Genomic DNA, 26,774 nt, shown 5'->3' with positions numbered 1-26,774 from the left:
TCAGTAGCAGCGCTTTGATCGGTGGATTTTTTCGAGACGTATGCGGATCCGCAACGGGAAGAGGCGCCTTGGCGAGCGGTTTCCGCGGGGTTGACGCTTGGCGCAAGCGTCGCGCGTGCGCATGGGATTGACGCAAGCTCGAGAGAATATGAACCTTGGCAGCAATGGCACGCTGCGTGTCGCGCGCTTCCGAATCGAAGGACGAGGTGCCAAGTAGCTACGCGTACTACGCCATCATGAGTCTGTCGTCCTAATAGAACGATGCATTCGCATGCCGGCAGCGAATACGTGCGTCATGACTCGTCGTAGCTACTTGAAAGCGTTGCGTCTGACCAAGTATTTGGCATTGCGTCTGTGGGCGAGCGCAATGAAAAAACGAAAAAGCGCGCGTTGAAGTCCTTCTCGTTGAAGTGGCTGAAGCGCACTTAGCCGGAATTGGCGCCACGGAGCAATGTGATTGGTTAAAATCGTGCTCCTGTCTGGTTCGGTCCACGGTTTTGACTGGACAACAAGGATACGCCACAGCCGAATTCGACTCCTGCGCTCGCTCATGGTGTCGATCAAGGCGCCGCAAGTGGCCATGGCCGCCGGCCTGGCGCTCGTGCTTGCATCCATCGCGTACGTTCTCTCCAAGGACAAGTCGGCTACGCGCTCGCTCCCGCCGACGAGCCCGAAGGCCAAAGCCAACGGCTGCTGCAACGGCTCGGGCGCGTGCTCGTCGTCGACTGCCGACGCGGCCGAGCCCAAGCCGGTGACCGTGCGCATCTTGTATGGCACGCACACGGGCACGGCCAAAGGTACGCCATACTCGTCTGCCTTCTGCGCAATCCTCATCAGTACGCATGTAGGCTTTGCCGATGCGCTGCAGAAGAAGCTGTTTGCGCTCAACGTCGCCGGGTATGCGTTCGAGCCGAGCGTCGTCGACATGAAGGACTACGACCAGGTAAACGTATCCTTTGCATCTCACGTCTTGCAAGACGACTCATGGCAAGCGCAGGACAACTTGGAGCACGAGGAGGTCGTCATCTCGATCCTCTCGACGTGGACGAACGGCGTGCCGCCCGAGTCGGCCAAGCTCTTCTTCAACTGGATCACGGACATGGCGCAGGACTTCCGCGTCTCCAAGACGTGGCTCAAGCACGTGCACGTGGCCACGTACGGGCTCGGCAACGCCGAGTACGACGAGCACTACTGCACGGCCGCCAAGCAGCTCAGCAAGCACTTTGCGACGCTTGGCGCCAACCGCCTCATCAAGCGCGGCGACGGCGACGACAACCAGGACCAGTCGGCGCACTTTGAGATGTGGTCCGACATGCTCGTGGCGTCGCTCTGCGAGCAGTACGGATCGCTGGCCGCCCCCAAGCAAGAGGCCAAGGAATTCCTCTCTCAGAAGGAGTTTCGCCGCCAGAAGCGCAAGGAGAAGGCCATCGCGGCCGGCGAAGATGACGAAGAGGTCATGATCACGGACGAAGATCGCATGAACGAGATCGTGCTCGAGGAAGACGACGACGAGGACGACGCGCCCAAGCCCAAGGGCGACGGCGTCGTCGACGTCGAGGACCTCGGTGTCGTCATGAAGGAGTCGGAGGCCGCGGCGCTCAACCGCGAGATGGTCACGCCGCTCCAGCGCAAGGCGCTGACGAAGGAAGGGTACAAGATCATTGGCACACATAGCGCAGTGAAGCTCTGCCGCTGGACCAAGCACCAGCTGCGCGGCCGCGGCGGCTGCTACAAGCACACTTTCTACGGCATCACGAGCTACCAATGCATGGAGACGACGCCGTCGCTCGCGTGCGCCAACAAGTGCGTCTTTTGCTGGCGCCACCACAAGAACCCGGTTGGGCGCGAGTGGCGCTGGAAGACGGACGACCCGGTCGAGCTTGTCGAGGGCGCGATCTCGCGGCACCAAAACATGATCAAGGAGGTCAAGGGTCTTCCGGGTCTTATCCAGAGCCGGTGGGAGGAGGCCTTCACGGTCAAGCACTGCGCGCTCAGCCTCGTCGGCGAGCCCATCATGTACCCGCACATCAACGAGTTTTGCAAGGAGCTGCACGCGCGCCAGATCTCGTCCTTCTTGGTCACGAACGCACAGTTCCCGGACAAGATTGCCGAGCTTGAGCCCATTACGCAGCTCTACGTGAGTGTCGACGCTGCGACCAAGGACTCGCTCAAGGCCATCGATCGCCCGCTCTTCAAGGACTTCTGGGAGCGTTTCTTGAGCTGCCTCCGCCAGCTCAAGGCCAAGGGCCAGCGCACGGTACGAACACGATGCATGCCATGGGCAGGGCAACTTAAATGATTGCGACTGTTAGGTCTACCGCATGACGCTTGTGAAGGAGCACAACATGAAGGAGATTGACAACTACGTCGAGCTCATCCAGATCGGCATGCCCGACCTGATTGAGATCAAGGCCGTGACGTACTGCGGCAAGAGCGACGCGTCCGACTTGACGATCAAGCACGTGCCGTACCACGAGGAAGTCCGGGCGTTCTGCGAGCTCCTCTGCTCCAAGCTCGGCGGCGCCTATGGCCTCGCGACGGAGCACGCGCACTCGAACTGCGTGCTGCTGGCCAAGACCCAGTTCAAGATCGACGGCCACTGGCACACGTGGATCGACTACGACAAGTTTCACGAGCTCATCCAGCGCTACTACGCGGATGGTACGCCGTTCTCGACGATGGACTACATTGCGCCGACGCCCCACTGGGCCGTGTACGACGCGCCAGAGGCCGGCTTTGACCCGATCGAGACGCGCTTCCGCCGCACGAAAGAAGGCAAGGTGGTCGAAATCGAGTACACTGCGACCGACTCGGGCTGCGGCTAAGCACGCTCCGTGACAACGCAGCTCACTTCAATACACAGACCACTGAATGGAGATACCAATTCCTTTGCGTGTCATGTTGGAGATTCCTCGCAGTGGCGGCTCACTTCTGGGGTTCTGCTGCATCTAGCAGTACCGGTGCCCATCCCCATCCAGCGCGGGTGGCCGAGCCGCCAAAGTGCCGCTTCGAGATCTAGGAAAGAGGCGTCGCGGCATGGATTTTTCTCTCTTGAGTATTCACGTCTAAGTGCACACTAGTTGGCGGCATCGGGCTCGAGGACCCTCGTCGTTCGTTCGACATTGACGAGATCGGATTAGACCAAATGTCGGAAGAAGAACTGCACTTCCAGCGCGCCGTCCTCCGGGACGTCAGTGCAATGCACGCTGTTGTGCAGCGTCGTCGCGCCAAAGCGAGCTCGAAGCGACGTCGGCGCCAGCTCCTTCGCGATCTGCACATCGAACGGACCGCAGAACGCCTGGAAGCGCGAGACAATGTCGCCGTCACCGCGAATCTCAAGCGCCACGAGTGGACCCGACGCCATGCTCTTGACGAGCTCCTATATTCCATCCATGAGCAGGCAGAAACGAGGCCGAGACGCACGTGGTATTGCCGCGTCACGTCCTTGTAGATGGCGAGGAACTCGTTCATCGCGTTGGCTTGTACATGAACGAGCTTGGCCGCCGAGACCTCGTAGCCTTCGCGCAAGATTGCATCGACAATGGCCCCGACTTTGCCTATATGCACGTCGGCATTTCATGGAATCTATCAAGTTGATAGTAGTACTACCTTCGTGCACGACACGCGGGCGGATAAGACACAGCGTGCAGCAGGTAAAGGCGGCGGTTGTTGGGAACCGAGTCGTGTCCAAGAAGTAGGTGGCTGCCGAGAGGTTCTCGAAGAGTTGGACATGGCTTCGGAGCCGCAGTGCGTCTAGAGATATATACATATGCCTTCCTTAACTCGGGTGTCGAGTTTAGAAAAGAGCTCACCGAGGCGTCGCAAGGCGTCGTCGAGGGCCGTTGGCGACCCCAGCGAGACTTCGACCGGCACGGAAAAGTCGCGCGTGTACTCGTCCGCGAGCGCTCTAGGCAAGGTCAGCTCGCATCGTCATAGATGGCATCTCGCACGCTTGCTTGGACGAGGCATGGTTATTGTCCGTTGAGAGCATCTCGAGAACGCGGGGCATGTCGCTTGGCGTCAATTGCACCATGCGCAGGTTGACGATCGCGACGTGACTCTGCTCGATCGCTGCGAGAATCTGCCCCAGCGGGCGATAGCCACTCGGTTTAATCAAAAGCAGCCGGTTGCCGCCGCGCGTCGCGAGGAGGCGTCGCGTGCACTCGTTGGCGGCATCGAGCAAGTGGATTTGGCGCGAGTACCTACGCCGACGCGTCACACGAGATCGTTGAGAGCTACTGCGTACACTGTGATGCAGGCGCCGACAAAGAGGTCGACCTTCTTGACGCTCGGGAACTTGATGCGCTTCAAGAACGGCTTGAGCGACTTTTTGTCGATCTAAGAACGTAGATGTCAACACGGCGTGCGATGGAGGCGAACCATTTCGAGCGAGCCATCGCTAAAGTACTGGAGGAGGTACTGCCGAGCGATCTCGGCCTGCGGGTCGAACCACTCGGCCACGAACGCGTACGACTCGTCGGCACTCATGCTGCACTCAAGTGTCGCGGCCCGAAACCGATGGCCGGATACGCGTCCGGATATACCCTGTTGGCATTGGGTGAATCGGCACGAATGACGTGGCAGCCTCGTGGCCGAGATGTCGAATAGGTAGGCATTATACATAGTGCCTGGGCGACGCATCATGGACGCTTCTCGGAGGCGACGTGCCACGTGTATTGAGTCGCCATGAATGCTGTATCTGTAGCCGCTTGCCTATATCACGAGCTGCCTTATTTGGTAGTACGCACTGCGATCTGGTTGAGATGCTTCGTCGGAAGAGCATCACTTCATCGGTGACGCTGGACGATGTCGACGTGGTCGGCTGCTTGTGCTCTGCGGCCCGTACCTAGCCCTGGCTGTTACGTACACTCACAGAGGGTCCTCGCACGCTCGTTACGAGCCGCATTTTGACGTAATTTGTCGACCGCCGGTAAGTCGAGAAAAAAGTTCGAAATAGTAGATTGTCCTAGACTTTGCCCGTGTACTGGTGTGTTTCCTTGTAGTGCGTGTCCATGCTCTTGAGGAGGACCTTCCCAGTCGCGTCGAGCGTCCCAAAGAGCTGGTCCTTCTCGTACTTGGAGCAAATGTCAAAGAGGGCGTAGATACCCGGCCGAAGCGTCTCGGTCACGTCGTGCGGCAGCGCGTCCGTCTGCTTGAAATACTCGGCGAGCATGTACACCATGTGCTTGCGGAACGAGACGCCGTGGGGAATCATGTACCCATAGAGACGCGTGAGGTTGGACGCCCACACGAGGAGCTCCTTCGTCACCTTTGCGTCCTTGCCGACGCGCAAGACGAGTCGCAGGAGCGCATTGCAGCCGAGGACATAGTGCGGCAAAAACACGGGCAGTGACGCGCTGTGCTGGCGCAGCACCCGCAGGAGCACCGTATACGCGCTCGTCCAGATCTGGTGGACGTCGTCGATGGCCGGCAGCGCCTCGGCGGCGGCAAGCGAGAGCAGAGGCCGGAGCACCAAGAGACCGAGCTGCACGTCGCTCGCGTGCCAATGGAACGCATCCTGCTTTGTGAGCAGCTGCGCCACGACCTGCAGTGCGAGGACGTGCGTGCTCGCTCCGTACTGTGCATTCGCAAGGTCGACGACCGACGCAAGCACGTGCTTGGCCGACGCACTGAGCAAGTGCCGGTGGCCATGGAGCTTGTCGGTCTGGAGAAAGAGAAGCGTCGCGCGAAGGCTCGCCGTGACGCGCGTCTCGTCACCGTGGAGGAGCTCGTGCTGGAGCGTCGACCAGACAAGGGCAAACTCGGCGTCGTTGCAGTGGTCGAGCAAGGCCTCGACTGCCGTCGAGATGGTCGTCGACGGCGACGCGACAAGACAGGCGCCGAGAAGCGCGCCAAACACAGGCAGAGCAAAGTGCAGGGTCTTGGAGAGCGACTTGTAGTGAACCGCGATCGTACGCAGCACGGCTTCGCTGGCGACGACGGCCGCTGCGTCATCGCCACTCGTCACGTGGCGGCACGCGGCCGCGAGGACTTTACCGACGCTTGCGTGGACGTCGTTGTCGGTCTTGTGCTTGAGCTCGTGAAAGTGCAAAATTGAAGCAAAGAGATCGAGCGCGTCGCTGGTCAGCGACTCGGTTGCGACGAGTCGCGCCACCCGCGGGTGGATCGCGTCGGCCCAGAACGCCTCGACGTGCTTGCTCTTGGCGATCGAGCAGCACTGCAGCGCCCGCGAGAGGAGCTGACGCACCGTCGTCGTCATACCGTCGGCCGTGGCCCGCGCGCTCACCACGCTGAGCATGCGGTGGAGAAGCGTCGGGTGCACCTTGGCCACGCAGCGGCCAAACGCCCCGAGCATATGGTCGGTCCCACCCGAGAGGGTTGCGCGGCCGAGCACCAATGGCAGCCAGTGGTCGAGCGCCTCGATGCTGGCGGCCTCGAGCGCGTGGGTCGTCGCATCAAAGTAGGTCGTGAGCCACGTGTGGATGGCCGTGCTCGCAGTCGTCGTGTCTGCCAAGAGCAGCTCCAGGCGCAGCATGGTGCACAGAAGCAGCGTCGTCGCGGGGCTGGGAATGTACGGGATCGGCACGGCCGCCAGGAACGTGAGTGTCGCCTCGAGGTCCGTGGCCGCCACGGCCGACGCCGGCAACGAGACGCGGGCAAGCGCCTCGAGGAATGCCGGGTGCTCCGCCGGCGTTGCAATGCGCCGAGCGAGCTTCGCAAGGCGCGCCGAGGCTTTCGACGACGACGCCAGCGCGCCGACCGACGTCGCGAGCAGCTGCACAAACACGGTCGGCACGACGTTCAGGAACGGCCGAATCTCGTAGAACGCCGCGTCGAGGAAGAGCGAGGAGGATGCCGGCGCCGCGATCGACTGGCGGCACACGGTCTCCATGAACGCAGACGAGACGTCTGCCGGGGCCGCGTGCCCAAGCTCCGTCAAGAACGGCGTGATGCATGCCCACTCGGCGCCGCAATTGCCAAGCACGAACGCGGCCATCGACGCCGCTTCGTCACCGCCAGCGCCGCCGGACGTAAGGAACCGCACGCGCGTTGCCGCCAGCTTGAGAAGGCCATGCAGCGCGAGCGACGGGTCGTCGTCGTTCTGCTCCGTCGAGGCGAGCCGGTGCAGCGTCGTGCCCATGTCGTCGGCGGCAAAAATCGCATCCAGCACATACTGCATGTCGAGCGACTTGTCGGTGAGCTCGAGGAGGTCGCCGGCGAGGCTGAGCAGCTGGCGCGCCACCGCGTCGTCGACGTGCTCCAACGCCGGGCGCACGAGGACCTCGAACGAATCCTTGGCGCGCGCCTCAAACATCTCTCGGTTGTGCTGGCTCACTTGGACTTCTTGCAGAAACGTGCCAAAGACCGTGCGCACGAGCTGGAGCGTCGCGGTGTTGTCCATGCCCGCGCGCAGGGCGTCGTGGAAGAAGAGCCAGATGGACTCGAGCTGCCCGGCAGGGACGTTGTTGCACGCGGTGCGCAGCATGGCATCGAGCGCCGCGTGCCGGAAGAGGCGCGTGAGCGGCGCTGCGTTGGTGGTCGCAAAGAGGGCGCTGAGGAGGTCCTGCAGCAGACGCACCGCGTCGTACGAGTGCAGCAGGTGGCGCAGACACTCTGCGCTCGCGTCCACATCACTTGTCGCCTTCTTGGAGAGCAGCGCAAACACCTGTGGCAAGTGTGCTTGGAGGATCTTGGGCGAGCACTCGACCATGCTCGACAAGAGCGTCGTCTCGTCCGGAATGCACGCGCTGTTGTCCGCTTTCACGAGGCCCATGATGCTCGATACGACCCGCTCGAGGTACTGCAGCTGGTCCTGGCGAGCGTTGTCTTCGGCGACTCTGTAAATCTCGCTGCTGTTCATGGCGGCCCACAGCGTGCGCAGCACGCGCATCTGGATCGGGTACGCGTCGTTTGTCGTCGGTAGACGGATGCTGACCGCGATAAGCTCGAGCCAGAACGCAAAGGCGGGAGTGACGGCGTCGGGCGCCTTGCGCTTCTCCGTCTGCGACCGGATGCGCGACGTGAACTGGGCCACGAGCATCGCTGCAAAGTCTGCCGCCGCATAGGCGTGGGCCGCGTCCGGTTGCAGCTGCGCCTGCAGCTCGGCGAAGAGCTGTTCTTGGTACGCCATGGCGATCTTGGCGGTCTTGGGCGCGAGCTTGGCCTTCTTGGCCGGCGGCGCGTCACTCGACGACAGCTGCCAGACGCTCGTCGCGGTGTGGAGCTTGTCGTAGCCAAAGAGGTGCTCCACGTCAAAGAGTGCGTCTCCGACCATCGTGTCGAGGAGGTGCACGATCGGCGCGGCGTAGTCTGCATCGCCCGCGATGAGCGACGCGCGGAGCCCCATGAACGACGACAGCGACTGCTTGCTCGCGAGGAAGACCTTCTTCTTGTTGCTCTGGTGCTTCTGCAGCACGTGCGAGACGCGGAGGATCACGAGCATGAGATCCCGAGCGGTCTCGGACGGCGGGCGTGCCACGAGCGTCCGCAGCGTCGTGTGCAGAAAGGTCGTGTAGACGTCGGTCGGCGGCTTGAAGACGCCAAACTGCGGCGCAAACGACGCGGCGCTCGTGTTTTCAAAGAGGTGCACAAACACGCAGAGCACGCTCGGAAGCACGCTCTCCGAGGCCGAGACGACAATGGTCATGGCCTGCAGCAGCTGCGTGCACGACTGCAATGGCAGCTGCAGTTGGTACCCGCTCGTCTGCGTGAGCGCGCTTGCGAGCACATCGAACGCACGCGCGGCCGTCGAGGCGTCGTCGCTCGAGGCCTTGGTCGCCATGTGCACGGCCCACTCGAGCACGGCGCGGAGGAGCCGCGGCCGCGGGATGTTGAGCGCTGCTTCGACCGCATCCAGTTGCGACGACGACGAGAGGAGGTCCTGCGCGATCTGCACCTGCGCCTCGTCGCTGAGCTTGGTCAGCTGCTTCTTGAGCTTCCACTGGAGCAAGCGCCCGACGTCGTCCACGTTGATCGGCGCCATCGCCCACCAACAAGTTCTTGAAAGATGCCATCGCGATGGCCAATCGCCGGCCGGCCGGATGGTTATCCGGATACCCCGGATGGATCTTGAGCAGGCGCGCCAGACACCCACGCTAATCATGCTTGTCGCCGTGTAACAATACTATGCAAGTATTCACGTGGGACGTGTTCCGCGTTATCTTCCTTACAAAGAGTTCACATACGTAGTGCTACGCCTGAATGCGTGGGGAGTTGGCACCAGCACTTGGTCGTTGGGAGTGAGCTGCGCACGGAGAGATCCCCTCCCCGTGGTGGACCCCCAACAATACTTCTACGAAATCAAAACATTTCGGAGTGCTTTTCGCGACGACTAGAGACTCTAGAGGGACTCGACAGTGTATATTGGAGGTGTAGACGACTGGCAGAGCCATTTGGAGGAGATCGATATTTGGCGCTTGCTGACTCGAGTGACTCGAGGGGCCCAGTTGTGACGTCTGCCGCAATGCGCGATGCGCACGTACTAGTAGGCCGTAGTGCTGCTGCGGCTACGTCTGCCCTGCCTGCGACCAATGTTGGCCTAGAACGGCAACAGGTGTGCAGCTTCACGCGTTTCGTCGAGGCTGTAGTGAGGAGCCGCAGTCGATCCGGCAACTTTCCTTCGGGCTCTCACCGCCTGACTCGTGCCACGTACGGATGCACCGATCGGTGTCGCCACGTATGGGTGGCCGCGAAGCAACAGAACGTTGTCAAGGTCCCCAAGACAATAGAAAAAAACAAAGGGCGTTTACATTAGCAGCATTCCTCGAAGCGAGCTCATATGATGCGACCGCCAGAAGGACGACATGTATTTACCGGTAGAGGTCCATGAACTCGGCGTGGAACTTGGCCGTCTTCTCAATGACCTCGTCGATGGCCTCCTCGGGCGGGAGGATCGTCGAGCGGAAGTGGAACGTGCCATCTTCCTGGCCAAAGCCGGAGCCGGGCACGACGACGATGCCAGTCGCGTCGAGGAGCGCCATGGCGTAGAACGCATCGGGGGCGACGCCGCGCTTGGTGGCTTCCGCGACGGCCTTCTCGGGCACCGTGATGCGCGGGAAGGTGTACATGGCACCTTCGGCGGCGTTGCACGAGACACCCTCGAGCTCGTTGAAGGCGGCGACGAGCTTGACGGCGCGGCGCTTGAGCGACGAGAGGATGCCGTCACGCTGAGCGACGTAGAGTTCGTACGACTCGTCGCCCTCCACCGGCGGGTTGGTCATGAGCGCGACCATGAGCTGGCCCTCAATGTTGGAGCAGAGGTTGATCGAGACGAGCTTGTAGAGCTGCTCCATCGCGTCGGCGTTGAAGTTGACGAGCTCCATGTAGCCGCCGCGGCGACCGCACTCGCCGGTGAAGCCCTTGGACGTCGAGTGGAACGAAGCGAGTTCGACGCAGTCGTAGTCCGAGCCCATGTCCTTGAGCACCTTCTTGAACGAGACAAAGTGCTTGTTTTCGGCGTACACGTTCTCCTGGTAGACCTCGTCCGCCATGAGCACGAGCTTCTCGTCCTTGCAGAACTGGACAATGTCGCGCATGTTGTTCTCGCTCAAGCACTGGCCCGTGGGGTTGCCCGGGTTGATGACAACGAGCGCACGCACGTCCTTGCCGGCGTTGCGCGCATCCTCGATCGAGCGCGTGAGCTCGGCAATGTCCATGCCCCAGCCCGACTTTTCGTCGAGGTAGTAGCCGCAGAGCGAGCCGCCGTTGATGGCGATCGTCGCCGAGTAGAGCGGGTACTGCGGGATCGGGACGAGGATGCCGTCGTTCTGGTCGCGGATGAGCGCGAGGAGCATCGACTGCACCGCCTGCGACGCACCGTCCGTGAGGAAGATGGTCTCCGGGTCGGCGGCGTGGCCGTCGCGGCGCTCAAGGAACGCGCACACCTCTTCACGGAGGACTTCGTGGCCCTTGGAGTGGCCGTACGCGCCCGTGCCCGACGGGATCTTGGAGAGGTAGTACTTGGCACGCGCGATCGCGTCGGCCTTGAAGATCTTGGGCGCATCTTCGTGGTCGACGAGGCCCGGCATGTTGATGAGCGAGAGCACTTCGCGGTGGAACGAGATCGGCTTCTGGCCAAGCGACTGCGGGTTGCCGATGTTGCATGCGATGATCTTGTCGAAGGGCAGCGACTTGTCGCCGGACGCGAGCTGCTTCTTGTACGCGTCCGAGCGGAGCACGATGGCACCGCGGACGGCGTACTCAGCCTCGACGATGCGCGGGTTGATGGTCTGCTTGGTCAATACGCTCATCTTGCGCAAAATCTGGAACTGGCGCTGCATGTTGAGGACGTCGGCGGCGGCGGCGGCGCAAAGGCGAAGCAAATGTGAGATTGCCCTTGCCCCAGCGTGTGGCTGGATACTGCAAAGTCGGACTATGCCGAAACGTACCCATCCGAAAGTCCGAATTGTACGGAAAAAGGCCTACTTCCAGGCGGCGCCGATCCCCAAGGGGCACCATGCTTGCGCATTGGCCAAAATATGCTCTGAAACGAGATGTGATTGGCGAAAATAGCGTGCCGACCCGGCGTCACTGCAGCTGAGTAGCAGGATTGCACCAATCAGAATCCGTTTGTCGCAGCCACTCGAACGTGCGAGCACCCAAGTGAAGTTGGTGTGTGGACGACCGCTCGGTCAAATCTGCACGACCGACGGTGGGTCGTCCAGATTCGATGCGCCAGGGAGCGGGATGGGCGACCGACGACCGTTCAGGCATGCGTTGTCGACGACGAAGCTCGGTAAAAGTAGCAAAAAGGAGTTGGAAGTGGTCGGCGTTCCACCAAGGCGGCGACTGGCGACGGTGGGACCTTGCGTCCAAGGACGCCCCTCGCATCCGCGACAGGCCCTTCGATCCTGATTTTACCCAACTGCAAATTCAGGACCAAGATCGGCCCTGTTGAAGATACGATCTTTCGACAGGTTTCTGGCGCGGACTGACGCGCACGTCTGTGGCACGCATCTTGCCAACGCCACGGAGCTTTTCCGGGATGACGTGGCAGGCTCATGTGGCGCCGTTCATTGGCTACGGAAATCCTGGGAAATCCACTTCTGGGGGACGACCGCCTCCGTGCTTCGGGTGGCGACGACACAGCGCATGGTGCTGCTGCCTCGCAAACGATGTCGAACGGGAGTGAATTCGTTTCACAGCAGCCGTTGCGGCCTGTACCGCCAGCTTGTTTTGAGCACGTTGGCCGTTAATTCTTGTGGCTTGATTCACCGGCGACAATAGCGACGCATGCGTTTAGGCGCTGGATTTTGCGAGTAGTATCATCAAGAAGGCTCCGCCCCCGTGTGGAAAAGTGGGTCACTCCAGACGCGAAAGCGCGCCGCTCTCTGCGCAGAAACCAAGGCCGCGCCCATTGATATGCTTCCAGTCGGCTCTAATGTGATGTAGCAGAGGCGGTTGTGGACGGGTTGACGGGCATAGAAGAGACGAGAATCAATGAAAGGTGTGGCGTAGATGCAGTCCTACCTCCAACGCAAGGTGTGCTCACAACTGCCGACTGCTGGAGAAATACAAGGGCTCGCCTCCACGAAACCGCTTACGCCCCCTTTGGCGACCAGCGTACCCCTCCTACACGGAGCAAGACGAGGCAAGAGGAGGGGTTGACTGACGAATGCAACCAAGTCTGCAGTGGACTTCAACATCTCGATAGGCTTGGTAATGGCGGCGTCGACGTAGATGAGAGCTTTGGGATGTTCCAAAAGGGAGGCTTGTATGTTCCTGATGACGCTCCTGCAGATCCAAGAACCTGTTGCAGATCCAATAGGCTCGTTACCATGGAGCCGCCTCTTCTCGCCTATGACCAACCTCTACGAGCTGTTGGAGCATAGCGTATGGCGTGTCGAGGGCTCTCACGAGATTGTCGGAATCACAGCATGTAGCGTGCGGCGATGCGGCGATCGAGACATTGCTAGCTCTCAAGTTGAAGCAATCTTCTCGGAGCTTCAAGCTCTTCTCGTCGTCATGGAAACGTCAGCGGCCTTTTGGAAGATCATCACGAGGTACGAGACGCACGAGCTGTCGACACGACGCCACCGATCAGGAACGGGTTGACGTCAAGGCCGATATGAAGGTATCGCTGAGCGAGATGCAGTGTTGTCGTTGCACAATGAAAAAGGCTGACGCGCAGAACAGTGCTAGAGAGTGATAAGAACACATCAGCTGGGAGGAATAGCACCGATGTTTCCTTTCTCCAAAGTCCATAAATCATAGAAACAAATTATGGCCTTGCTTTTACTGATGGTTTCTTACCGGTTGAGCGGATGGGACCCCACCGAAGCCTTGTCGCCGACGATGTCAGATTTCAATTGCCTCCGACATCACACTATGATGCAGATTCCCTTGTTTGCTATGCTGCGGCGGCCGCTGGCGCTGCTCCGAAAGACACTGCGGCAACCGAAGGCGTGACCACAAACAACGATCCTCCAGCTCCAGCTGTCGAGGCCAACCCGAGCGGCGATGCCAAGAACACTCCGAGCGACGAATGGAGCCGTGGCGGTGGCCGTGGTATGCACCATGGCGGCGGCTGGGGTCGTGGTGGCTGGGGTCGTGGCCGCTGGGGTCCAGGTGGTTGGGGTCCTGGTGGTTGGGGTCGGCGGCTAGGGTCATGGTGGCTGGGGTCCTGGTGATGGCTGGAACCCCACTTTGTGCGACCAGTGGGGCAACTGCGGTGGCGGCTGGTAGTCGTGATTCCCTCTCAACGCAAGTTTTTCCCATGTGATCATTGAGAACTAGAATTATTGTGCAGTGCGCACGTTCGAAAGCTCGTCGTCGATTTTCATCAAGTATTCTGGCTGTTTTTGACGACTTGTCAGCCGAGGGTTACCCGAGGACAATCTGATGGTTGATGGGAAGGACCGAAAAACGGCAACTCGATCGCCACGCAACCTCAGTCAGCCGTGACCCCAGCCGTTGAACGGTTGCATCGTAGCGAATGCCAGCTTCGTTCGTTGAGACGACCTGGTGTTGCGGTGGTGGCGTTGCTTTGGCTGCGTCGTTGTTGTTGAAGCTTCAACGTTGCATAAAAATACAGCCTGTCACTTGACTTGACGTTTCTATGAGGTCGGTGGACCAATGGCATCGCGCGATTTCGAAAGGCGACGGCTTCAGTCGGCAGCATGGCGTCGGCGATGAGCGAGGACATGAAGATCGCGGGCGAGCTCAACCGCATGGTGCAGAAGGAGGTCGAGACCATGTTCGACCGCATGGAAGGGTACGCGCTAGGTTGCCAGCGACCTCGGCCACACCATCGCTCGTAGGCTACGCCAAGCGAGCAAGTTTGCGTCGTTTGCTCGCGTGCACACGCCGATGGTGCTCGTGCTCGGGAACCACTCGTCCGGCAAGTCGACCTTCATCAACCACATGCTTGGGCAGGACGTGCAAAAGACGGGCCGCGCGCCGACAGACTGCACGTTCACGGTCATCGCGGGCGGGAAGCGCGCCGAGCGCCTCGACGGCTACGCGCTCTCGCGCAACAACAAGTTTGGCTTTCAGGACATCCGAGGGCTCTTCGGCGCCGACTTTGTGTCGCAGGTCGAGCTCAAGATGCTCGAGAACTGCGATCTTCTCGACGAAACCGGCATGATGATCATCGACTCGCCGGGCATGATCGACCCGCCGGGCACGTCCGCGGACCGCTCCGACATGGACCGCGGCTACGACTTTAAGCGCGTCGTGCGCTGGTTTGCCGGTATGCTTTCATTACCTTTGCGAGAAAGTGCATCGTGTATCTATCTATCGGGTAGAGCGCGCCGACATTGTGCTGCTCATGTTCGACCCGGACAAGCCCGGCACGACGTTCGAGACGCTGGACGTGCTCACGTCGTCGCTCCAGCACGTCAACTCGAAGGTCCGCCTCATCCTCAACAAGGTCGACGACTTCAAGTCCGTCCACGACTTTGCGCGCGCGTACGGCGCGCTGTGCTGGAACCTCAGCAAGGTCATCCCTCGCAAGGTTCAACGTACCAGAATATTGTAGTATGCGTCTTACACGCATGTAGGACATGCCGTTCATTTACTCGATGTACGTGCCCACGTCGCACATCCCGATGGAAGACATGTCGACGGGCAACGTCGAGGAGGACATCCTTCGCAGGCTTCTTGTGACCGAATTTGATGGCACGCGCGGTGAAATCATCCGCGAAGTCCAGCGCGCGCCCGACCTCGCAACCGAGAACCTCCTCACCATCTTCAAGGGCGTCTGTGCGCAGCTCAAGGTAGACCTCCACGTCCGCTGCCGCCATGTGACCTCAAGAAATATGTCGATCGTAGATGCACGTCACACTCATCGAAGCGTGCCAGAAAGAGTACCTCTGGACCGAGAAGGTTCACTACGGCATCACTGCTGGCCTCGTCGCGTCTGGCGTCGGCCTCGGGCTGCTCTACGTGTTGCGCACATGGGGCACGAGTGCCTCGGATGTCGTCGTCGTCGCGGCCGGTGACGACGCTCCGCCGTCCTGGAAGCTCGAGTGGGCCAAGCAAGTTGCCTTCTCAAAGGTGCTTCTTATTGATGGTGTTGAGATGGTATGTCATGCTGCGTTGTCTATAGCGCGTGTTCCGATGGGGCAGCTTGGTCAAGATCTTAGTCTCGTCGGGCTTTGCCGCGGCATTCTCGCACAAAATCGGCAAGCGTGCGCTGGAAGAGAAGCAAAAGGGCATTTTGCAATGGCTCCCGCGCGTCTTTGAGACCGAGTATGCGCCCGTGCTCTGCAAGAACGACCGGCTCCACGACGAGACGCGTGCCATCTATGCGAGTATTCTTCCGACCCTCGAGCTGGCGCTGACGGCGCGGCCGCTCACGGCGTTTGCTCCGTTTACAACCACCGACAAAAGCTACTTGGATGAGGTGCTCGCGACGCATGTTCCGCGCCTCGACCGCAGCGTCCGGGACCGCGCCGGCGACGACTATGCGTACCTGCGCTTCAAGCACTTTGAGAAACCGTCGCTCCAATCGCAATAGTTTAACCTTTATACTCACAACATGGATTTTTGCAACAGAAGTGAGACACCAAGTATTGAACGACGCGTTATAGAATAACCAACGTCTATGTGGTGCTAGCTTTGGGGCCGTACGAACAGCGTGAAACGATGCTTCATTTCAAGACATAACACCACAATGTGCCGAGGATAAAAGCCTGGTTCGAGAATTTTGGCGACGTTTCAGTGATGAACTAATTGGCCACGACGTTTCTGTTGCGGTTACTACACCTCTGCATACCAAGTGCTTGCAGCTCTGGAACGGGGGCCTGTAGTTCAAGTTAAAGCTCAACGACATCTTCTCCCAAGTCGTAAATGCTAGCAGCTCTGGAACGGGTGCCTGTAGTTGAAATTGAAGCTAACGACATCTTCTCCACGAGTAGGCTTGGCTTATGGCAAGTGTCACTCTAAACAGACCCTTGCTTCTTGAAGCACATGTCACTCTTCATTTTCACTTTTCTTGAGCACCTTGCCTTCACCCCTCGGTCTGAAGACGACGCAGGGCTCAACGATTACAAGATCAACAAAAGATGGACTCTTACACAGGTGTAAAGGCCTCTGACGCACTGCCAATAGGACGAACTCAATCATCGTGGAAGAAACACATATTCATGATCAAGACAATGACACAAGAATGTACGCTACGAAGTCGACGGACGCGAATCTAGTAGCCGCGGCCACCGCTACCGGGGGTCACACTGCCCGGCGCAGCCGTCGGGGCGCCAGTCGGGACCGTCGACGGGTTGCCACCAGGCGTCACACCGCCGCTGTTGGGCATCGGGCCGGGGTTGCCGCCGGTGTTCGAGTTGACGTTGGCATTCGGGTTGACGTTCGTGTTTGGCTTGATGTTGGCATTCGGGTTGACGTTGATGTTGGCGTTCGGGTTGACGTTGATATTAGCGTTCGGGTTGACGTTGATGTTGGCGTTCGGGTTGACGTTGATGTTGGCGTTCGGGTTGACGTTGGCGTTCGGGTTGACGTTGATGTTGGCGTTCGGGTTGACATTGACGTTGGCATTGGCGCCGCCGTTGCCGCCGTCAAAGAGGCCGTAGCCGTTGAGGCAGTTCTGGACGAGGCTGCTGATGGCACCGCCAAGGTTGAGGCCGAGGACGCTGCCGCCAGAGCCACCATTGCCCCATCCTGTGGCGCGGAGGTTCTGGCTCGTGGTGGCGGCCGAGGTCGAATCGATGCACTGGAAGGCGACGAGGGCACAGAGGACGGTGGGAGCAAAGGTCTTCATGACTGCTGTTGGTGGTGGTGGTGGTGCTCGAGAAGTGGCAAATAGGAAAATGGGAGTGTCTTTGTCGGCGTCAAAGACTTGGTGGAGTTGATCCTTATCCGAGATTTCGGATCTCTCGCTGGTGGACCGGACGTTCCAGGAGAACTTGAACATTTGGCGAACATCATGTGGACAGCTGTTGATGCTTCGTTAGATCACATACCAACAATGCAGGCTTCAGCGACTGGTATCAATACAGTGTGGCTCATGTACGACTCTCATGGAACGTGTTGTTGACGCCAGGGCGCTAATTAAACCGCAGGATCGAATGCAAGCAGGTTGGTCACGTGGAGAAGCGCTGATCGGACCTGCAAAGTATGTCAACTTGTCTGTCTGGATGTACGCTGTGGGTATTGTACCAACACGTCGAGCGTATAATAGTACTTACATGAGTTGTACGAATGAGTGGAAAGAAGGCATTGAGGTGTAGCTAAAGGAGCTTTAAGAGGTGGGCTTCACGGAGAAAATGAAATACTAGTATTGAGAATGAGAGACGGTCCTAAAGTGTATCGTGTGGTAGTAGTACATGGTAGTAGTACATGTACATGGGAACCGTCGAGATTGGGTCGTTAAACAGATTTGAAGATTGTAGGCGCCAAGATTCCTGCTCTTCGTAATTTCATGACTTGGACCCGTCTTGTCTGTCACCTCTCTTTGTTCGTTCTGCACATGTGCTTCCGGGCGTTCTGGCTAAAGTACCGTTGGATCTTTATTCCGTTCAGTAGTTTCATTCGTCTTCGTTGCCAGTGCCGGGCTGCTGTCAATGCCATCCTGGTTTAGGCTAATTGATTTCAAGCTGTATGCAGCTTTGCTAAACGGGGCAGTCGACGAATGCCGACAGGACGTTCGCCATGTGTTGACGTTCTCCAGAAACGTTCGGTCCACTTGTTTGCGCCAAATGAGACTGCGCTAGAAGTTCTGTGCTCCTCCGGTCCCAACTCTAATGATCAACAATTCCTAAAATCCCTAATCTTTCACGCAAGCGAGCAGCTTCGTGTAAGGCGAATCCAGTGTTATTACAATACGTTTACCACACCAATATCAGTGTTTTCGACTTTGGTTTCGACACCCGAGTTGTTTGTGTGCTACGGTGTATGTGTCGCTATTGTTAAAACGTGCACTCGGCGGCGTTGGCCAAAAGGGCTTCGCAAGCGACAGTTGTAGGGTCTTTGTCATGGCGAACTTTCTCGCGCGCCAAGTCCAGCGGCGTCATACCCTAATGCAGAAAAATCACTTCCACCAAGTTCTTGAATATTGCACGCACATGCTTGTTGGTCGCGTGAACGTTGAATGCGTGCTGGAGGAGCCATTTGCATGTTTGCAGCTGACCGTTGGCCGCCGCCTTGTGCAAGAGGCAATCGCCCTAGTCCAGCACCAATTTATGCTAAAATGATCGGAAAGCAGCGTAGTACGCGGCAATCGAGCGAGTCCAAGTTGGCTCCGAGGCGGTGCAGCACTTCGAGGACGTGAACATGGCCCTGGCGCGCCGCCCAGTGTGCAGCGGTCCAGCCCATGTACCCGCGCATGTCGGCGTCAACACCCACGACCTCGCACAGTCGTCGAACTTCGTCGACGTTGCCGGCCTTCGCGGCTTCAATGAGCAGTTCGGCCTGCGCATCGTCGAGTTCGTTCTCTTGGGCAGTGGTATCTCGGCTCTTTGGTTGACGCAGCCATGAGCCTAGCGCGTCATCGCGGACCTCGTCGCATTGAGGCTCCGTGGGCGCGGAGAGCGACCGGGGTCGCGTCAGCTTGGCGAACTCGAGCCAAGGAAACTTCATGGCAGTTGTTCTTCTCAAGTCGCCGCCTGACGCGTCTATTTTTGGCTGATATTAAGCGACAGTGCAGAAATATGACATATTAGACGCTAGCGCGTGGAGCCGACGACAATCCATCACGATGTACTCGTCTAGGATCAGCTTCGCCACACACCAAGTGCCTGCTGCCGCAAGTGCCCGAGCGCTTTCGTGGCGCCTGCTTCATGCTCAAAATCTCGATGCACTTGACTTAACCCTCCGAGGACGGAGTGTAAACGACGCATGCACGACATTTGCACCACCAGTTAACCCGTGTGATGTGAGAGCTGATGTCAGCATCGTCGCTCGCCTTGGCCTTGGCCGACGCGTCGACAAAATCAGTTTCGAGAGCTAGTAGTCTCGAGTACTAGTATCTAGATTCGATGTCAACTCTAACGCGTCCAAGTGCACACCTATAGCGCTAGGAGCTTCAATGCTGGGCTGACCTTGACATGGTGTTTAACTTCCGGATGAATAGCATGGGGAGGCTAGTGGAGCTTGAGACTTCGTATATCCCGTATACTGTACGACTGTTGCTGACTGTGTAAAACATTGGCTATGTGTTTTAAACAGTAAACAACAGGTTTTACAATCGGCGCACAGCCACTTGATAAAATTCATCATCGATTTGACACATCACGTGCGCGTCAAACAACTGGTGTGAAAATGATCAAGTGCGGAATGCAGGTCCATCGAGACACGGCCCTGCCTCGCATCTCGCATTTGGCAATGTCCCATCAAGAAGCGAGCAACAACAAAAAGGAGAGCGTGGCTACGAGCTACGAGGGCCTCAAGTGCTACCACCTCCTGAAGACTGAAGTCCGACTCGACGACGGGTCCGTCACCTTCCAACCAACGCTGATCGAATCCGAGCTCTTCCGCATTCTCCGCGCGCTGAAGGTCGTCGATGCGACCGCCACGACGACGCAAGAGCGTCAGCTAGGACTCTTCGTCAACGCGTGCTGCAACCAGAAGGCGAGCACCAAGGGTATCGATGTCATTGGGTGTTTCGGCAAGCAAGCGGCGGTTGCAGCTGATCTTCGCGCCCAAGATTGGTGGTCATCGAGTCTCGAGAAGTACTTGCAGCCCGACGACGAAGGCGTGTATGCGATTTTGGTGCCAGAGGAGAGCGAGCGACCGAAGCTCGTCCTCTTCACGTGGCTTCTCGACTCGTCGTTCGCTCAGCAGCACCTGCGCGAGCAGGCGACATATGCCCTGCGCTTTATGACAACGCTGACGCCAACCGTGCGCTGGTGTCTCGAGGAAGCCGACTGGCCCGCACTCGAGACGGCGGATGCCGAGACGCGCAAGGAGACGAAGCGGACGAAGCACGCTGTCAAGTTTATCATCAACAAGGCAACGGTCGAGGACGAGAAAGTCTCGTGCGACCTCGTGTCGGTAGCGACAACGACGAAGGACGCGAAGCTGGCATGCGCAACGGGTGCCACCGCCGTGACCATGCGCACGTCCGAGGACCGGGACGTCCGCAAAGACGCCAAGTCGGTCGAGGTCTCGTCGTCGGCCGAGTTTGTCAAGTGGCTGATGAGTGTCGTATCCAAGAATCGATTTGAGCTCAAGGCGCAGCTTCCGTACGACTGGAAGCACGCGGTGCTGGCACACATGGGGGCACTGCCCGCGGAGCTGTCGTGCCTCACGATCGAAGCCCTCGAGGCCGACCTGCGCACCGAGGCCAAGAAGAAAGCGCGCGCACAGCTCGAAGACATCGAGGCTTGCATCGCGGCCGCGGCAGCTACCCTCTTTTACTTGAACGAGGCAACGACCGAAGCCGACGAGGTCGCAGCACAAAAAATCTTGGAGACCAAGTGGGAGGCGCTGCAGTACATCCTTGACGACATGATTGCGCTGCCCGAGTCGTTGGCGTCAAGCGTCTCGACTGTCATCCAGCTTGGGTACGACGAGCTGTGCAAGCACGACCCAGACCTTGCAAAGCAGACGACCAAGACGTCGTTGTTTTCATGGTCCAAAACGGGCCACCTCAAGTTCCCGTACCTCAAGGCAAAGGACAAAGCCCTCATGGATGTCATTCTGCCGCGCATTCGAGGCGACCTTAAATCGCGCTACGACGAGTGGTGCAACAGCGTGAGCACGTATCTTTGGAGCGAACTCGTCACGAACCCCGTCACCCGCCAGTGCTACAATGCGCTCGCGAGCAAGAAAGACCTGCGGGCCGTCTTGCGCGCCAAGCAGGAAGAGCTCGTGCACAACGCGTTTCTCGAGGCGCTCGGGGCCACAAACGAGGAGAAAGGGCCGGCAGCCCTCGTAACGACGCTCAAAGCAACCAGCACAGGCTACTTTGGCAACAGCAGCCGCCTCAACTACACCGAGGAGCGCGTTGCCGGGGCTGCGATGCTGCTCGAGCTCACACCGATCGGCAGTGCGCCCCTTGCCGCGATCAAGCTGCCGCGCGACGCCAATGTGATTTACGCCGTTCTCGTCACACGTGTCGCGATCGTCGTCTTTACGTCGGGTGGCAAAACGCACGTCCACGCGTACCAATTGAACGGGGCGCTCTCGGCCACCGCGCTCGTCAAGAAAGAGTTTTCGCGACTCGCGCAGCGCTGCGACTTTGACGTTTCCCATCGTCATCTCGCGCTCCAGCACTCGGAGTCGATAGTGGTCATGTACGCCTTCAGCGAGTCGTTTAAGCTCTTGGAGCCCGTCCACCACTACGACTTGAAATGCTTGAGCCCAAGTGAGCCCTACGCGTCAATGTCGCTCTTTGGCGGCGCCAACCACGGCATCCTGTGCGTTGGCAGCAACCACAGTGCGCAGTCGTACTTTCTGCGCACGCAGCAGCTCTCCAAGCGCGTGCCACGCTTCATGGCGACACCCGATACGAAGCTCGTCATGCTCCACAACGGTGCCTTCATGGTGCGTCTTGTGCCGCTCGACGGCCAGGGTCTTCGCCTCGAGACGCTCGAGGCGCAGAGCCACGAGCCGCTGCCCGACGCCGAGATCGCGCTGCCAGTGGCGTTGAATTGGAGTACGACCGAGGCGCGCGCGTACGGCGACAAGGTCGTGCTGCTGGACACGACGACCGGCACGATGGTCACGCTGCAGGTCACAGTGGTGACGGGCAAGGTCAATTGGCAGCTCAATTGCGAGCAAAAGCAGAGCCAGCTTCCGCCAGCGACACCCACATGCTCTCGGCGCTCTACCATGTCTTTGAGAAATTCCCTGTCCGCCCGAAGCTCGCCGAGACCGGCAACAACACTGGTCTCTTGCCCACGGCGCTACAGGTGCACGTGCAGTCGTCGACGCCCGAGCGCCGCGAGATTGTCGTCAACCTGCTCAAGGCCATCATGGAGAAGCTCGGTGCGCTGCAAAAGAACCTCTCGTTGCTCTCGCTCGCCAACGACGCAGTGTTCGACGTCGACGCAGCGTCGCTCAAGTGGCCGACGATGGACATCGGGCACTGGCTCCTCGCGCTCATTGGGTTTGTGCCGGTGCCGATTTGTCTCGCGCGCGACAACAAGCTCGTGCTTCTGCGCGACGGCAACGCCGTGTGCTTTGACGAGTGTGTCCAAGTGCACGATGTGGCCCAGCAAATCAGCCTTGGGGCCGTGAGCTACATTCTCAAGGCGTCGACACTCCCCGTCGTCGTCGTTACGTCCATGGGGAAGCAGTCGACGGGCAAGTCGTACTTTCTGAACCATCTCACGGGTAGCTCGTTTGCAAGCGCGGGCGGACGCTGCACGAACGGTGTCTGGCTCACGCTCTGTCGATCGAGCACCGGCCTCGTTGTCGTCTTGGACTTTGAAGGCCTCGGGTCCATGGAGCGCAGCGCACAGGAGGACACGCTTCTCTCCATCCTCAACGCAGCCATCTCGCACCTCACGGTCTTCCGCATCGAGATGCGCTTTGACAAGGACATTGATTGTATGTTGGACAAGTTTCAGCAAGGCGTCGCGATGCTCAAGGGCGATGACCGCCTCTTCCGAGGCCAGCTGTACCTCAACGCCAAGGACGTCAACCCGGCCGACGAGGACGGTGTTATCGCCGAGTTTCAATCCAAACTCCAGCGTCTCCTACAAGACAACACGGCCGAGAACTTTGTGACGGTCATGTACGGCGGTGCTGTCCTCATCACGGCTTGTGCGCCGATCAACAACCGGGGTTACTACGATGGGCTGGCCGACGCCGCCACGTGCTTGGCCGAGGCATGGGACAACAAGGCGTACACAAACGGCGCCGACTGCCACGAAGTCCTTGCGATTGTACTCGCCAAGGTGGCGCGGCGCGACTGGCGGTCCATGGACGAGAACGTCCAGGCTGCGAAAGTTGCACGGGGCCGCCAACAGGTCCGCCACGCTCTGCGATACGGCCAGCTCGATGAAGACAACAGCACGACGTCGTTGGGACCTGACGACGATGCTACCATGATGAGCCAGCGGCAATCGGTGAACATGACTGAGCTCGAGACGGCAGCTGTGCCCCGTGACGCCACGATTGTGCTCAACGTGGATTTTGACGGCAAGATCGACGCATCGGTCAACTTGGAGACTGCCAAGACAGCGCTGTCGACGCTCCTGCAGCAGTACATGGACCACATCGATGAACCACGCCGGGTCGCGCACGAAGCGCGGTTTGACAAGCTCTGGGAGTACATGGTGTGGCGTCGGATTCACCGTGTCCGCGCGTGGCTTATGTCGATCGAGGAAGTCCACCGCGACGTGATCGACGAGCTGGATGCGTGCGCCAACAAGATGAGCCAGCTTCTCCGCCGCTGCGATCACACGTGCGCCGAATGCAAGCTCACGTGCTCCGCGTCCTTCTTGCACAAGGACAAGCACGACTGCGGCAGCGACCATCGCTGCAAGGGCTTCTGTGCCCACTGCCATCGTGACGCTGCGTTGCTTTGCGGTGCGGTGGCGGGCCACCCCGGCGCCTGCAATTGCGAACAGAAGAACCATACATGCCAACTGGTTTGCAAGCACGCCGAGGCGCGCAACTGCGACGGGGTCTGCCATCTCGCAGTCGAGCACGAGGGCGCTCATGTCTGCAGCGTCGAGCCGCACTTTTGCCCGTCCCAGTGCTCGGCGCCGAGCTGCGCCCATCTCTGCCGGCTCTCGTTCACAGACCCCCACGAGAAGCACTCGTGCGGCACGAGCCGGTGCCAGCAACCTTGCACCTACGCCGGGTGTGGCAACATGTGTGCCTCGGTCGATCACTTTCACGCCGCCAACGCATTCCACTCGTGCGGACACGACCACTGGTGCCGCGCTATCTGCACGGAAAAAGGCATGTGCGAGGTCAAGGTCCAGCTCGAAGAGACGACCAAGATGTTCAAAAACCAATTGAACGAGTTCAAGTACACGCACCAAGCGATGAACGGGTCGCGCAAAAAGTGCAGCGTCCGCTTCGACGCCGGCCGCCTCGACCACGCGGGCGACCATCGATGCGACACGCTCGTGCATACGTGTGCCGAGCGCTGTCCGTGCTGCGGTTACTACTGCGAGAAGGAGTACGGCCACAGCGGGAAGCACAAGGCGTCGCACGGCAACATGCAAGAAACGACGTTCGTTTCCGACTTGACGAGCGTCAACGTCGACGGGCGACTGTACACGGCAGGGGACCGTGGTGCCGCCGAAATGTGCTCGTTCTTCTGCACCAAGATGGGTCGTGGGCACGTGCACTACGTCCCATGCGACCACGCGTCCACTGCCGCCTGTACGCATGCAGCAAGCGACGGCCGCCGCCACTGCGCCGCGACGCTTGAGAGCGAGCCAAACCAACCCATGGACGAAGTGCTCCATGCGACGTACTGGGAGATGTCTGGATGGGAAGACCCGGTCATGAGCGCCCTCGAGCGCAGACAGTTTAGTTTGTGCCCATACCAGTGCGAAGCGCCGAGCCACAAGGATGCGAAGCAATCGCCGTCGTACTGCACCTTGGGCGCGTGGCACGACCCTGTCACCGACGTCAGCTCGCTCTTGAGCGGCCAGTCGCTCGTGCAAGGCCACGTGTTTGACTGCCAGCACTTTGCGACGAGCGGCCTCCACCACCACGTCTTCGTGCTCGATGCGTCCGGGTCCATGGAAGGATCCGACTGGGACGCGCTCACGGCGGCCTTCAGTGCGTACGTGGCGCAGCTTTCTGCCACGCGCAACTGCGCCGACATCATCTCCGTCATCACGTTCAGCTGCGAGGGCACCATTGTCTATGAAGGCAAGCCGCTGGCGCAGACGACGACGATTCCGATTCCGTTCCAGGGGTACACGACCAGCTACGACGAAGGCCTGCGCTGTGCGCTCGAAGTACTCTCGCGGAACGACCACGCGCTCTACACGCCGGTCATGCTCTTCTTCTCGGACGGCCACCCGAATGAAAATGCGAACGGGGTTGCCTTGGCGCAGCGGATTGCGAGCGACTTTGCCAAGTACCAACTCCAGAGCTCGTGCGTCGGTTTTGGCCATAGCAACTTTACCGCGCTCCGAACGCTGGCTACTCACCTCCAGGGCACGTACACGACTGCGGTGTCCGACACGGACCTCCTCACGACGTTCAAGGACATTTCGGTTGGCGTGCACCTGAAGACCGGTCTCATCGCCAAGACGCCGAGAGCGCTAGTGCCATTGGCCCCGTAAGCCTACTGTCTTTTCTCCATGGATTATGTGCAAAATACAGCATATTTCACGAGCTTCAATTCATGCACCACTTATTACTTCAAACCAATTTGTCTAGCTAGGCCAATGGGTATTCCCTAGAGCTGAGACGTTATTACCGAGCAGCGCAGAAACGACGTTGCGGCGTATTCTGGCTTCGCATTATCTCGACAAATCACCGCCGATCATTCGAGCTGTGTCTACCAGTAAATGGGCAGCTTGCTGCAGATACTATACGCTTGACGTGTTGGTACAATACCCACAGTGCACATCCAGACAGACACATTGACATACTTTGCAGTTCCGATCCGCGCTTCTCCATGTGACCAACCTGCTTGCATTCGATCCTGCAGTTTAGTTAGCGCCCTGGCGTCAACAACACGTTCCATGAGAGTCGTACATGAGCCACACTGTATTGATGATACCAGTCGCTGAAGCGTGCATTGTTGGCATGTGATCTAACGAAGCATCAACAGCTGTCCACATGATGTTCGCCAAATGTTCAAGTTCTCCTAAAACGTCCGGTCCACCAGCGAGAGATGCGAAATCTCGGATAAGGATCGACTCCACCAAGTCTTTTGACGCCGCCAAAAGACACTCTCATTTTCCTATTTGCCACTTCTCGAGCACCACCACCACCACCACCAGCAGTCATGAAGACCTTTGCTCCCACCGTCCTCTGTGCCCTCGTCGCCCTCCAGAGCATCGATTCGACCTCGGCCGCCACCACAACCCAGAACCTCCGCGCCACGGGATGGGGGAATGGTGGCTCTGGCGGCAGCGTCCTCGGCCTCAACCTTGGTGGTGCCATCAGCAGCCTCGTCCAGAACTGCCTCAACGGCTACGGCCTCTTTGACGGCGGCAACGGCGGCGCCAATGCCAACGTCAACGTCAACCCGAACGCTAACGTCAATGTCAACCCGAACGCCAACATCAATGTCAACCCGAACGCCAACATCAACGTCAACCCAAATGCCAACGTCAACGTCAACCCAAATGCCAACGTCAACGTCAAACCGAACGCCAACATCAACGTCCATCAACGTCAAACCGAACGCCAACATCAACGTCAACCCGAATGCCAACATCACGCCAAACACGAACGTCAACCCGAATGCCAACATCAACTCGAACACCGGT

General features: G+C 59.1%; 8 protein-coding genes across 8 annotated transcripts; 3 read left to right on the top strand and 5 right to left on the bottom strand.

Annotated features, from left to right (window-relative positions):
- The first annotated feature begins 509 nt into the window (after nucleotides 1-509).
- On the top strand, nucleotides 510-2,899 carry SPRG_10595 (hypothetical protein). Its single transcript, XM_012349721.1, has 4 exons — nucleotides 510-797; nucleotides 849-943; nucleotides 998-2,257; nucleotides 2,313-2,899. The coding sequence occupies exons 1-4, from the start codon at nucleotides 551-553 to the stop codon at nucleotides 2,823-2,825; spliced, it is 2,115 nt and encodes a 704-aa protein (XP_012205111.1). The 5' UTR covers nucleotides 510-550; the 3' UTR covers nucleotides 2,826-2,899.
- A 122-nt stretch (nucleotides 2,900-3,021) lies between these two features.
- Nucleotides 3,022-4,508, bottom strand: SPRG_10594 (hypothetical protein). Its single transcript, XM_012349720.1, has 7 exons — nucleotides 4,381-4,508; nucleotides 4,247-4,338; nucleotides 3,951-4,202; nucleotides 3,813-3,907; nucleotides 3,610-3,753; nucleotides 3,424-3,557; nucleotides 3,022-3,379 (listed from the first exon to the last, which is right to left on the bottom strand). The coding sequence occupies exons 1-7, from the start codon at nucleotides 4,486-4,488 to the stop codon at nucleotides 3,137-3,139; spliced, it is 1,068 nt and encodes a 355-aa protein (XP_012205110.1). The 5' UTR covers nucleotides 4,489-4,508; the 3' UTR covers nucleotides 3,022-3,136.
- A 430-nt stretch (nucleotides 4,509-4,938) lies between these two features.
- On the bottom strand, nucleotides 4,939-8,978 carry SPRG_10593 (hypothetical protein). Its single transcript, XM_012349719.1, has one exon. The coding sequence runs from the start codon at nucleotides 8,942-8,944 to the stop codon at nucleotides 4,967-4,969; it is 3,978 nt and encodes a 1,325-aa protein (XP_012205109.1). The 5' UTR covers nucleotides 8,945-8,978; the 3' UTR covers nucleotides 4,939-4,966.
- Nucleotides 8,979-9,700: 722 nt separating this feature from the next.
- On the bottom strand, nucleotides 9,701-11,316 carry SPRG_10592 (hypothetical protein). Its single transcript, XM_012349718.1, has one exon. The coding sequence runs from the start codon at nucleotides 11,238-11,240 to the stop codon at nucleotides 9,771-9,773; it is 1,470 nt and encodes a 489-aa protein (XP_012205108.1). The 5' UTR covers nucleotides 11,241-11,316; the 3' UTR covers nucleotides 9,701-9,770.
- A 2,742-nt stretch (nucleotides 11,317-14,058) lies between these two features.
- On the top strand, nucleotides 14,059-15,959 carry SPRG_10591 (hypothetical protein). Its single transcript, XM_012349717.1, has 6 exons — nucleotides 14,059-14,173; nucleotides 14,220-14,650; nucleotides 14,706-14,914; nucleotides 14,961-15,176; nucleotides 15,232-15,456; nucleotides 15,509-15,959. The coding sequence occupies exons 1-6, from the start codon at nucleotides 14,079-14,081 to the stop codon at nucleotides 15,917-15,919; spliced, it is 1,587 nt and encodes a 528-aa protein (XP_012205107.1). The 5' UTR covers nucleotides 14,059-14,078; the 3' UTR covers nucleotides 15,920-15,959.
- Nucleotides 15,960-16,600: 641 nt separating this feature from the next.
- Nucleotides 16,601-17,176, bottom strand: SPRG_10590 (hypothetical protein; the record flags this gene model as incomplete). Its single annotated transcript, XM_012349716.1, has 1 exon — nucleotides 16,601-17,176. One exon carries the CDS (start codon nucleotides 17,174-17,176, stop codon nucleotides 16,601-16,603), a length of 576 nt encoding a protein of 191 aa, XP_012205106.1.
- A 1,030-nt stretch (nucleotides 17,177-18,206) lies between these two features.
- SPRG_10589 (hypothetical protein) lies at nucleotides 18,207-19,029 on the bottom strand. The gene is made up of 3 exons (XM_012349715.1): nucleotides 18,628-19,029; nucleotides 18,480-18,578; nucleotides 18,207-18,431 (listed from the first exon to the last, which is right to left on the bottom strand). Exons 1-3 carry the CDS (start codon nucleotides 18,991-18,993, stop codon nucleotides 18,324-18,326), a joined length of 573 nt encoding a protein of 190 aa, XP_012205105.1. The 5' UTR covers nucleotides 18,994-19,029; the 3' UTR covers nucleotides 18,207-18,323.
- Nucleotides 19,030-19,737: 708 nt separating this feature from the next.
- Nucleotides 19,738-25,616, top strand: SPRG_10588 (hypothetical protein; the record flags this gene model as incomplete). Its single annotated transcript, XM_012349714.1, has 2 exons — nucleotides 19,738-22,110; nucleotides 22,146-25,616. 2 exons carry the CDS (start codon nucleotides 19,738-19,740, stop codon nucleotides 25,614-25,616), a joined length of 5,844 nt encoding a protein of 1,947 aa, XP_012205104.1.
- Between the last annotated feature and the right edge of the window lie 1,158 nt (nucleotides 25,617-26,774).

This window comes from Saprolegnia parasitica, assembly GCF_000151545.1.
Source record: "Saprolegnia parasitica CBS 223.65 unplaced genomic scaffold supercont2.57, whole genome shotgun sequence".
Classification (NCBI taxonomy): Eukaryota; Oomycota; class Saprolegniomycetes; order Saprolegniales; family Saprolegniaceae; genus Saprolegnia; species Saprolegnia parasitica.
Note: the sequence above shows the minus strand (reverse complement) of the source record. Positions and strands in the feature narration are given on the sequence as shown.

What these genes read in the sequence shown, in the direction of transcription:
- SPRG_10595 (XM_012349721.1), top strand. Translation starts at nt 551, where the DNA reads ATGGTGTCGATCAAGGCGCCGCAAGTGGCCATGGCCGCCGGCCTGGCG. An exon ending in GCACACGGGCACGGCCAAAG is followed by an intron (nt 798 to 848) that starts GTACGCCATACT and finishes GTACGCATGTAG; the next exon opens with GCTTTGCCGATGCGCTGCAG. An exon ending in ACATGAAGGACTACGACCAG is followed by an intron (nt 944 to 997) that starts GTAAACGTATCC and finishes TGGCAAGCGCAG; the next exon opens with GACAACTTGGAGCACGAGGA.
- SPRG_10594 (XM_012349720.1), bottom strand. Translation starts at nt 4,488, where the DNA reads ATGAGTGCCGACGAGTCGTACGCGTTCGTGGCCGAGTGGTTCGACCCG. An exon ending in GTCGGCGCCTGCATCACAGT is followed by an intron (nt 4,203 to 4,246) that starts GTACGCAGTAGC and finishes GCGTCGGCGTAG; the next exon opens with GTACTCGCGCCAAATCCACT. An exon ending in CCCGCGTGTCGTGCACGAAG is followed by an intron (nt 3,558 to 3,609) that starts GTAGTACTACTA and finishes ACGTGCATATAG; the next exon opens with GCAAAGTCGGGGCCATTGTC.
- SPRG_10593 (XM_012349719.1), bottom strand. Translation starts at nt 8,944, where the DNA reads ATGGCGCCGATCAACGTGGACGACGTCGGGCGCTTGCTCCAGTGGAAG.
- SPRG_10592 (XM_012349718.1), bottom strand. Translation starts at nt 11,240, where the DNA reads ATGCAGCGCCAGTTCCAGATTTTGCGCAAGATGAGCGTATTGACCAAG.
- SPRG_10591 (XM_012349717.1), top strand. Translation starts at nt 14,079, where the DNA reads ATGGCGTCGGCGATGAGCGAGGACATGAAGATCGCGGGCGAGCTCAAC. An exon ending in CGTCGTGCGCTGGTTTGCCG is followed by an intron (nt 14,651 to 14,705) that starts GTATGCTTTCAT and finishes TCTATCGGGTAG; the next exon opens with AGCGCGCCGACATTGTGCTG. An exon ending in AGCAAGTTGCCTTCTCAAAG is followed by an intron (nt 15,457 to 15,508) that starts GTGCTTCTTATT and finishes CGTTGTCTATAG; the next exon opens with CGCGTGTTCCGATGGGGCAG.
- SPRG_10589 (XM_012349715.1), bottom strand. Translation starts at nt 18,993, where the DNA reads ATGAAGTTTCCTTGGCTCGAGTTCGCCAAGCTGACGCGACCCCGGTCG. An exon ending in TGGACTCGCTCGATTGCCGC is followed by an intron (nt 18,579 to 18,627) that starts GTACTACGCTGC and finishes GTGCTGGACTAG; the next exon opens with GGCGATTGCCTCTTGCACAA. An exon ending in TTCACGCGACCAACAAGCAT is followed by an intron (nt 18,432 to 18,479) that starts GTGCGTGCAATA and finishes TTTCTGCATTAG; the next exon opens with GGTATGACGCCGCTGGACTT.